At 41.2% G+C, this 11,592-nt stretch overlaps 1 protein-coding gene across 1 annotated transcript; it reads left to right on the top strand.

The window, feature by feature from the left end:
* The first annotated feature begins 4,625 nt into the window (after positions 1-4,625).
* Positions 4,626-10,872, top strand: vamp5 (vesicle-associated membrane protein 5). The gene is made up of 3 exons (XM_046351159.1): positions 4,626-4,918; positions 6,878-7,021; positions 9,649-10,872. Exons 1-3 carry the CDS (start codon positions 4,916-4,918, stop codon positions 9,838-9,840), a joined length of 339 nt encoding a protein of 112 aa, XP_046207115.1. The 5' UTR covers positions 4,626-4,915; the 3' UTR covers positions 9,841-10,872.
* The last annotated feature ends 720 nt before the right edge of the window (positions 10,873-11,592 follow it).

Genomic DNA, 11,592 nt, shown 5'->3' with positions numbered 1-11,592 from the left:
TCACAAGGGGTCTGGGGATCTCATCTCGGTACCTAATGGCCAATTGTGTGGGTTGTAGACTCTGTCTCATGCTACCACTAGAGTGAAAGCACCGCCAGCATTCAAAAGTGACCAAAACATCAGCCAGGAAGCATAGGAACTGAGAAGTGGTCTGTGGTCACCACCTGCAGAACCACTCCTTTATTGGGGGTGTCTTCTGTAGCTCAGTTGGTAGAGCATGGTGCTTGTAACGCCAGGGTAGTGGGTTCGATCCCCGGGACCACCCATACTTAGAATGTATGCACACATGACTGTAAGTCGCTTTGGATAAAAGCGTCTGCTAAATGGCATATATTATTATTATTATTATTATATCTTGCTAATTACCTATAATTTCCACCTGTTGTCTACTCCATTTGCACAACAGCATGTGAAATTTATTGTCAATCAGTGTTGCTTCCTAAGTGGACAGTTTGATTTCACAGAAGTGTGATTGACTTGGAAATACATTGTGTTGTTTAAGTGTTCCCTTTATTTTTTGAGCCGTGTATTGGATTTTCCAGTGGGTGCTTACTTTTAGGATTTTTACTCACCATGCATAGACCTCTCCAAATCTCCATCAATGTGTGATATCTCACAGCACAGATCTCAGACGCGAAGAGGGATGAGGTTGCTTGGATGTGATCTACAATGTCATCTTTAATCACAATGTCTCAAGTGTTGTACTGTATGATGGATCACAGCAGTTGGAAATCTGATGACACATTATCTTTCACAATAGCACTGATTCAACTTTGACATCCTCTCTACTCTTGTTTATCTCCAACAATGAATGTGAGGGTTTTTAACAAAGCACAGATATGTTCCGGGTAGCCTCTAAGAATAACATAGACGGATAAGGTGAGGTTTTCAGGAAGTGTATAGGATATGTTGTACCCACTGTGACCATTAAAACCTACCTTAACCAGAAACCATGGATAGATGGCAGCATTTGCGCAAAACTGAAAGCATTTGCTCTCTCCCATCTGCACAAGAGGAATACTTACAGGTATGTAAGAATTCTGTTCATTGATTATAGCTCCACATTCAATATCATAAACGTCCTCTCGCTGTCAACTGAGTTTATTTTCAGAAAACATACAAACATGTAAATATTTGTATTAACATAAGACCCAACAACTGAGACATAAACTGAGCAAGTTCCACAGATATGTGACTAACAGAAATGGAATAACGTGTCCCTGAACAAAGTAACAGTCAAACGTAACAGTCAGTATCTGGTGTGGCCACCAGCTGCATTAAGTACTGCAGTGCATCTCCTCCTCATGGACTGAACCAGATTGGTCAGTTCTTGCTGTGAGATGTTACCCCACTCTTCCACCAAGGCACCTGCAAGTTACCAGTTCTGGGGGGAATGGCCCTAGCCCTCACCCTCCGATCCAACAGGTCCCAGACGTGCTCAATGGGATTGAGAGACGGGCTCTTCGCTGGCCATAGCCGAACACTGACATTCCTATCTTGCAGGAAATCACGCACAGAACGAGCGGTATGGCTGGTGGCATTCTCATGCTGGAGGGTCATGTCAGGATGAGCCTGCAGGAAAGGTACCACATGAGGGAGGAGGATGTCTTTCCTGTAACGCAAAGCGTTGAGATTGCCTGCAATGACAACAAGCTCAGTCCGATGATGCTGTGACACACCGCCCCAGACCATGACAGACCCTCCACCTCCAATCGATCCCATTCCAGAGTACAGGCTTCGGTGTAACGCTCATTCCTTCGACGATAAATGTGAATCCGACCATCACCCCTGTTGAAACAAAAACGTGACTCGTCAGTGAAGAGCACTTCTTGCCAGTCCTGTCTGTTCCAGCGACGGTGGGTTTGTGCCCATAAGCGATATTGTTGATGTCTGGTGAGGACCTGCCTTACAACAAGCCTACAAGCTCTCAGTCCAGCCTCTCTCAGCCTATTGCAGACAGTCTGAGCACTGATGGAGGGATTGTGCGTTCCTGGTGTAACTCGGGCAGTTGTTGCCATCCTGTACCTGTCCTGCAGGTGTGATGCACCGATCCTGTGCAAGTGTTGTTACACGTGGTCTGCCACTGCGAGGATGATCAGCTGTCTGTCCCGTCTCCCTGTAGCGCTGTCTTAGACATCTCACAGTATGGACATTGCAATTCATTGCCCTGGCCACATCTGCAGCCCTCATGCCTCCTTGCAGCATGCCTAAGGCATGTTCACGCAGATGAATAGGGACACTGGACATATTTATTTTGGTGTTTTTCAGAGTCAGTAGAAAGGCCTCTTTAGTGTCCTAAGTTTTCATAACTGTGACCGTAATTGCCTACCGTCTGTAAGCTGTTAGTGTCTTAATGACAGTTCCATAGGTGCATGTTTTTTAATTGTTAATGGTTCATTGAACAAGCATGAGAAACAGTGTTTAAACCCTTTACAGTGAAGTTAATTGGATTTTTACGAATTATCTTTGAAAGACAGGGTCTTAAACAAGGGACGTTTCTTTTTTTGCTGAGTTTAGTACCCTCCAAGCTCATTATTAAGCTCGGGGCCCTGGGTCTGAACCCCGCCCTGTGCAGCTGGGTCCTGGATTTCCTGACGGGCCACCCCCAGGTGATGAAGGTCAGAAACAACACCTCCACTTAGCTGATCCTCAACACGGGGGCCCCACAAGGGTGCATGCTCAGCCCCCTCCTGTACTCCCAGTTTACCCATGACTGCATGGCCACGCACTCCTCTGCTCTGATAAAGCCAAGGTAGGCAGCCAGGGTTATAGCTCTTATTCATGTTTACCATTAAGTCAATGTTGACAGATGGCGGCGATCCAGAGAAAATCCTGCCTCCTTAGGTAACCTATTTATTTTTTCTTTAGTGTAATTTCAATTAAAGGACAGTTAATGAACATATATGAAAACCTAATGTTAGTGTTGCTTTAATTAATGTCATATTGGAGGACCACAGACGTCTTGCATGACCTTGATTACAAACATACCAAGCATATACATGTATAGTGCAATCTGACAAAAAGCGTGGTTTCCGTTCACATTCGTGTTCCTGTTTTGGTTTTATGTCTCACAATCCTGACAGGGGAATAGTTGTTATGTTGATGTCATGAAATAATATGCATTCAACTCAGTGATCAAATTACTCTGACTGCAAGTCCCTACTGCAATGTTGGGCAGTCGCTAGCAAATGGAATATACATTTTTTGTTGTTTGTTTAACTGTGAGAAAAGCTCTACTTCCTCTTACTGTTATTTCTTCACTTTCAATTTCATGTTTATTTTTTCAAGTGTGGTTTGTGATCTCTAACTCCACTCCTCGCTTCCTCTCTTATATGTCCTGTTTGAAAGTGTAATATTATGACTCTGTTACTGTATGTCAGTTGTCATAAGTGGAATGTAGGTTTTCATCAACTATAACTATTATGGCTAGCACTATTTGTTGTATTATAACTGAAGTATAACAGAGTAAGGAAACCACACATTGACCTTTTTGGGTTCAGCTAGAATGATAAAATAGTATTAACAGAACAGGGTGGACACAAGAAGAACAAGGAATTTTGGATGGAAGTTGGTTGCCTATAACACCATGTTTTCAGAGCCACCAGTGGTGTAAAGTACTTAAGTAGTACTTTTAAGTATTTTTACTTAAGTAGTTTTTTGGCTATCTGTACTTTACTATTTATATTTTTTTTACCAACTTTTACTTTTACTTCACTACATTCCTAAAGAAAAATAATGTAATTTTTCCTTCTTAAATTTTTCCTGACACCTAAAAGTACTTGTTATATTTTGACAGTAAAATGGTCGAATTCACACACTTATCAAGAGAACATACATGGTCATCCCTACTGCCTCTAATCTGGTGCTCACTAAACACAAATGCTTTGTTTCTAAATTATGTCTGAGTGTTGGAGTGTGCCCCTGGATATCCATCAATAAAAATATAAGAAAATTGTGCAATCTGTTTTGCTTAATATAATGAATTTTGAAATGGTCTATACTTTTACTTTTGATACTTAAGTACATTTGAACAATTCCGTTTACTTTTAATACTTAGGTATATTTAAAACCAAATACTTTTAGACTTTTACTCAAGTAGTATTTTACTGGGTCACTTTCACTTTTACTTTCGTCATTTTCTATTAAGGTGTCTTTACTTTTACTCAAGTATGACAATTGAGCACTTTTTCCACCACTGAGAGCCACCATATACTGATCATTGGTAACAGTGAACACAGACTGGGACCCCATTGTTTGAGTTTTGGAGCCTGTTGAATGGCTACCAAATTGTCCTAAAATGTTTAATTTCATTACATTGTGTGTTTTTTTTTGTTTTCAATCCCTTCTATGCGTTTGATGCTTCATCAAAAGGCTGACTATGGTCATATACTCATTAGACTAGCTACTGTCATAGTAGGCTGTGGTGAAAGAAAAGTCAAAGTAAATGGCTGAATATGAATATATCATTTACAAGACTCTACAATAGAGTAGTAGAAGTTTAAATGGTATAGGCGAGGTGTACGTTTTTCCCTTTCACCTAGGAAGTCTGATCCATGATCAAATACCCATCATTCAAATACAGTGACGTAAGGCCCCGACGTCAAAGGGTCTGTTCTGTTGACTTCCAGATAGGGGTAGTGTGGGAAAGTGTCACCCGACCCGACCAGTAGACTGCAGTGAAAGCGTGAGAGACCAGACCAGGAAAAAGAAAGAATATCGACTAAAAGAAAGATAGAAACGAACTATAATCAACTACAAATGAGAGAGGGTGAAAATAAACTTTGCGATATCTGAAAGCCACCTTGGTTAAACGCAACGTTTGTTCTGACACAAAGGTTTATGCCAAGACGCTCCTCTCAATGCATTGGTTTCGGTGACAGTTTTGGACAGGAATAGAGATAGTGACGGGAGAACAATGGTAAGTTTATATATATTTTTATTTTCAGCAAATTAAAGAATAAAAAATAGTATATTAATATGTTTATGTTTTCATAATTGAGTTTCTGCACCTATTGCACACACGGTACCCGTAGGCTCAGAAGCGTTTGTTGTTGTTGTGACTGTCACTACATTAAGCTACAGCCTTGCGTTGAATTACAGTAGACCGTTTTCCCACTTTGAACTTGACTGATTTTATGTAAAATACACCTTATTTAAAGGCCGTGTGCTACAGTCATAATATTGCCTTTTTTATTTTAGTTTTGGTTTTAATTTATGAGAGATCATACACAATTCAAACAAATTCATGCAAATAGATTATTTTATACAGACCCATGTGAGTTTTTATGAAAATGGTTTGTAAGTGTCATTAGAGGGTCGGGTTAATAAGTTAGAGTAGCACTCAATCAACCAAACTTAAATGGTTAGATATGTTCTATTATGCTAGTTGATGAAATTACAATGTGTATTCTGTGGATAACAGTTATAGACCCAGGTCTGTTAGTCTATCCTATACATATCTGTAAAGTCCATGAGCAGACTATCCCTGTCCGCTTGATTGAACGAGACATGTAAAAATACATATTGTCGATTTGTGAGAGGGGGTTTCCTAGCTAAATGCTAGGTACTCTGTTGAGGCTGGAGTGAGTGAGTGAGGAAGGGAGTGAAGGGAGGAAGGAAGCAAGGAGGAGAACTGGAAAAGGCAGCAGTTCCTGTGTTAAGATTTTGTCGCCGGTTGATTTTTAAACACAGACTATTCCTCAGCTATGAAAACTTAATTGGTGGGGGCCGAACTAAAACAGTGAAACGCATTTCCTCAAAATGTATGTTTCAATCCAATTTAACCAAAGCAATCCAGTAGCCTATTCACCATATGACAGCTGTAATAGTAAATACAAATGGGAAAGAAATGCACCTTTCATTAAAGCTTGTATAACTCATGATGTATTGACCGGTAATGTATAACAGCTTGTCCTAACTTGTCTCTACGAGGGCACTGAACTAGTGCTCTAACCTGGCCATATCTCATTCCGGTTCTGTGAGTCTGAAAGGGTGTTATTGACAGTGAGATATGGAGTCACTGAGATTGTACTTGTTTTGTTTGTTCTCTTGGTTTCCTGTAAGTGTCAGCGCAGTCAGCATCCTTGACTGCTGAAACACTCACTTCCCTGTCCGGCACAGAGGGAAAAAAGGCAGGGATAGTCCCGTCAGGATATAAATTATGTTATGTTCAGTCTATTATTATACTGCCTAAATATCCTGTTTTAAGTAGGCCTTCTTATTCACCTACAGTACATGTAGGCCTGAATCCTATCTTGAGATTTGTGAGTCTTCGTTCAAGCCTTCCGTTGATATCAATCAATGTATTTCCCTGAAAGTTAAGTGAAGCGTGCACATCTCACGGTTAAGATGTGGCCGCTATAGTAGATTTTGGTGGCACGCAAGAGTGTCATTGTCACAGTGGGTTGCCCAACCTTTGTTCCCCCAGGCTAAAGTAGTTATTTGTTTGTAAAGCTGTAGCGTGCCACCATGTTCCTTCAGAAAGTCAGAGCTTACAGTAAACAGAAGTCATCCAGATGTCCAGGCTCACCTGCCCCAGTTGTTGGCCGTCATCTTCCTGTTCTGTCCTGTTTTCCCCCTATGGAAGCTTAATCTCTCAGCCATTATGACTAATAATTCATGTTAATGTGAACAATGCGCTGTTGTTAATTATATAAAATATCACCTTTAACATGGTAACATAAAGACGGGGACAGATGTTGAAAAAATGTATGTGAGCTATTCATTGTGTCAATCAATGTGTACGTACCTATCCCTATTCAAATACTTATAAATAATACATCAAATATGCACAAAATCAGAAGTGGTTCCAACTAAGTCATGTGGCCTTACCAGGATGTATCTTCCATTAACCTCAACTTGTTTGTTGTGTGTTCAGGAGAATGGGAAGAACCGCCTGCAGCAGGCCCAGGATGAGGTGGAGGAGGTGAAGGTGATCATGCTAGATAACCTCAACAAGGCTGCCGAGAGGTCAGGCAAGCTGGGAGATCTTGATAACAGGGCAGACGAACTTCTGGAGAAGGTGATTGTTGTAGTTTATGGGTACTCCCCAAATGGCACTGTATTCCTCGATAGTCTACTACCTTTGAACAGGGCCTATAGGGCTCTGGTCAAAAGAAGTGCACTATATCGGGAATAAGGTGCCATTTGGGACGTACCCTAAAAGGTGTAATAAGAGACGTCTTAATGGAACCAAATCATGATTTAATATAAAACACAAACATAATTTTTAAGATACTGACTTTGAAGGCCGTACTTTGATGATTGCAATGCTATAATACCGGTAAAACCTTAGGTGGGTTTCAGAGAGACACAATAGCACAAAAGGTTTCTCCTTTGGAATTCTTCTTTGGTGTGTCTCATGGTAGTTTTCCAATGTTCCATACGAGTCCAGGGAATAGCCAGGAAATGTCATATTGCTGTCTATAAATACACGTTAGGTGGAGTTGGTGGCAAAAAATAATGGACAATTTACATCCTGATTGTGGTTTGCAGTGATATTTTTAGAAAGGTATTTCCTATTGTTGTAAGATTAATGAAACCCACTGGTCTCCCTCTGTATTATGAGAGGGGTGTCCAGGACGTGCCACAGGGCACATGTCCGTCCTGGTCAACCCTGGGGTCAACCAACCAGGTCGCAGCGTTCCCACATCACTCCCCAGCCAGGCCGGCTGGGGAGTTATGTGTTATGTTATGTTACAGCTTTATTCTAAAATATAATTATTTTTTTAATCTCATCAATCTACGCACAATACCTCATAATGACAAAGCAAAAACAGATTTTTAGAAATACCTTATTTAAGTATTCAGACCCTTTGCTATGAGATTTGAAATTGAGCTCAGGTGCATCATGTTTCCATTGATCATCTTTGAGATATTTCTACAACTTGATTGGAGTCCACCTGTAAATTAAATTAATTGGACATGATTTGGAAAGGCACACATGTCTATATTATGTCCCACAGTTGACAGTGCATCTCAGAGCAAAAACCAAGCCATGACGTTGAAGCAATTGTCCGTAGAGCTCCGAGACAGGATTGTGTCGATGCACAGATCTGGGGAAGGGTACCAAAAAATGTCTTCAACATTGAAGGTCCCCAAGAACACAGTGGCCTCCATTTTTCAATGGAATAAGTTTGGAACCATCAAGACTCTCTCTAGAGCTGACTGCCCCGCCAAACTGAGCAATTGGGAAAGAAGGGCCTTGTTCAGGGAGATGACCAAGAACCCGATGGTCACTCTGACAGAGCTCCAGAGTTCCTCTGTGGTGATGGGAGAACCTTCCAGAAGGAAAACCATCTCTGCAGCACTTTACCAGTCAGGACTTTATGGTAGAGTGGCCAGACAGAAGCCACTCCTCAGTAAAATACACATGACAGCCCGTTTGGATTTTGCAAAAAGGAATATAAAGGACTCTCAGACCATGAAAAACAAGATTCTCTGGTCTGACGAACAAAGTTTGAACTCTTTGGCCTGAATGCCAAGCATCACGTCTGGAGGAAACCTGGCACGATCCCTACAGTGAAGCATGGTGGTGGCAGCATCATGCTGTGGGGATGTTTTTCAGCAGCAGGGACTGAGAGACTAGTCAGGATCAAGGGAATGATGAACGGAGCAATGTACAGAGAGATCTTTGATGAAAGTCTGGTCCAGACCACTCAAGACCTCAGACTAGGGCGAAGGTTCAAATTCCATTAGGACAATAACCCTAAGCACACAGCCAAGATAACGCAGGAGTGGCTTCGGGACAAGTCTCTGAATGTTCTTGAGTGGCCCAGACAGAGCCAGACCTTGAACACGATCAAACATCTCTGGAGAGACCTGTGGATAGCTATGCAGCGACACTCCCCATTCAACCTGACAGAGCTTGAGAGAATCTGCAGGTGTGCACAGCTTGTAGTGTAATACCCAAGAAGACTCAAAGCTTTAATCATTGCCAAAGGTGCTTCAACACAGTACTGAGTAAAGGGTCTGAATACTTATGTAAATGTCTATTTCCGTTTTTTTTTTAATTTCATACATTTGTAAAAAATAAAAAAATAAAAAATAATAATAATAGTTTTTGCTTTGTCATTATGGGGTGTTGTGTGTATAATACATTTTACAATAAGGCCGTAACGTAACAAAATGTGGAAAAGTAAAGGGGTCTGAATAGTTCCCGAATGCGCTGTTGTTCTCTGAGAACGCACTGAGCGGCTGACTGTGGCTGTGCCCCAAATCACACCATATTCCCTATATAGTGTACTACTTTTGACGAGGCTCTGGTCAAAAATAGTGCACTATGAAGGGAATAGGGTGCCATGTGGGACACAGTCATAGTTCTTTGAGGACTTGCTGGCTGGCTGACTGGGTAACTGGGATAAACAAAACAGCAGTGCCAAGAAAAAAAAACACCAGTCTAGATTCTTTGGAAAAAACATTGAGAAAGTAGTGTGTACTGTAACTAAAGACTCCTGTCTACCGAATTGTCAGAAAATGGTGGGTTTCATGACACAATAGTTTCTTTCTGGAGTTTAAAATATATACAATGCAGCGCAGCCTCAATTGCAGATATATAGAATACACTCCATATTCAGGAGGGGGGGGGGCATAGGGTCTTGGCATGAACATCGGACTAACTTTTAACATCTTATGATGATCTTATTTCAGAGTAAAGCTTTCTCAAAGTCTGCTCGGAAAGTGAAACAGCAGAAGTGGTGGGAACACATGAAGATGAAAGTGTTGCTGACTGGCGTAGGGGTCGTCATGGCAGCCATCATCATTGGGATTATTGTATGGTCAGCATCTGGACCTGACAACGGAGAGCAACCTGCTGCAGGCCAACCCACCTCAGGGCCTTAGGATCCAAGACTGTCTGTCAGAGCAAAAGACGTGGAAGAAATGAAGATGGAGGATGGAGATAGACACAGGGGCAGGCGAGACCTCAGAGGAAATAAGGAGTCAGTCAAGACAGAAATAGTGGTGGAAGATAAAGAGTGAGGTTTTCTAGCCTGGTCCCAGATCTGTTTGTGCTTTTGTCAAATACATTGCTGTCATTGTCAAGCCAAACATTTGGCATGATAATGAGTGACAAGGAGTTGGCATGATGATGGCACAAACAGACTGGCACTCAGGCTGTAGGTTTTCCATCTAAGCTCAAACTAGGTTTTGTGGGTTGACTTTTCTGAACTATGCAATCTGTGATATTGTTTGTTTTTAGAGGCATTTCAGGCTCTGTGATCTGTGTGTAGGTCGTTGAATGAAATGGTACCATCACCAGCTCAGCTGCTTCCCTATTCGGCATCATCTTCAACTGGCCCTAGGTGGTCAGGCTCACTGGTTTCACATTCATACTCAGAAATACTTCAGCCTCACCATAAGATTTGGTATAGGTGAATGTTTTGTCAATTCAAATTAAACATATTGTGCCTTTGGCATGTAAAAAATCCCCATTGGATGAATTGTGTGACCGTTTCAAAGTATTCAATTTAAGCTGTAAGGGGACATCACATAATTATATTTCTCATTAAATGTTTTGAGTAATTTCTTCTCATAATTTCATTCTTTGTTTTTACAGTCCAAAGAAATATATGAAAATGCACATAATTTTGATATGTACATAAAACGCGGTTATGTTTGAGGCCAATTAAGGCAATGCAGTGTGAATATTTATATTTAATTTTTCATTCATTGTCTTACAGGTAATCAATGTGTACAGTATCAAAAAAACAGTGCTGAGAAATCACATATCTTCAGTTGTCCAATATCTGTTTTTTGTATTTTATATTTGTTACAGACTTCCCTTGCCCTTTTGTTGTTTACTCTTGACATACTAGTATTTGAAATATATATGTAAAACTGTAGTGCATTGTAAAATAAAAGGAATTGACCAGATATATCTGCAGAGAATCTTTATTTTGAACTGTGTGTATGTAACAGTATAGACTTTACGTCCGTCCCCTCGCCCCGACCTGGGCGCGAACCAGGGACGCTCTGCACACGTCAACAGTCACCCTCGAAGCATTGTTACCCATCGCTCCACAAAAGCCGCGGCCCTTGCAGAGCAAGGGGAACCACTACTTCAAGGTCTCAAAGCGAGTGACGTCACCGATTGAAATGCTATTAGCGCGCACCACCGCTAACTAGCTAGCCATTTCACATCTGTTACATGTACAACTGACAGTTGTACACCATAAAGTTACTTTTTATTTGAGAGAGAGAGATTCCGATAAAGGTCCAGTTAGCAGGACTACAAATTCCTAAAATCAGCCTAAAAATCAGCACCACAGGTAACGTCCACAAAGCTGTGAACGATATGAGACAAGGCAAGAAGGGACTCTGCATGCAGAATTCTGCAAAAACATCCTCCATAAAGAACGTAAAACACCAAATAATGCATGCAGAATTAGGCCGATACCCGCTAATTATCAAAGCCATCGCCAAATGAGAGATGAACCTAGAGAATAGTCCCCTATGCAATCTGGTTCTAGGGCTCTGTTCACAAACACAAACAGCCCCCACATAATCCCAGGACAGCAACACAACTAGACCCAACAAAATCACGAGAAAACATAAAGATAATTACTTGAAACAATTAACAAAAGAAAAGATCAA

Source organism: Oncorhynchus gorbuscha, linkage group LG05, assembly GCF_021184085.1.
Source record: "Oncorhynchus gorbuscha isolate QuinsamMale2020 ecotype Even-year linkage group LG05, OgorEven_v1.0, whole genome shotgun sequence".
In the NCBI taxonomy this organism is placed as follows: domain Eukaryota; kingdom Metazoa; phylum Chordata; class Actinopteri; order Salmoniformes; family Salmonidae; genus Oncorhynchus; species Oncorhynchus gorbuscha.
Note: the sequence above shows the minus strand (reverse complement) of the source record. Positions and strands in the feature narration are given on the sequence as shown.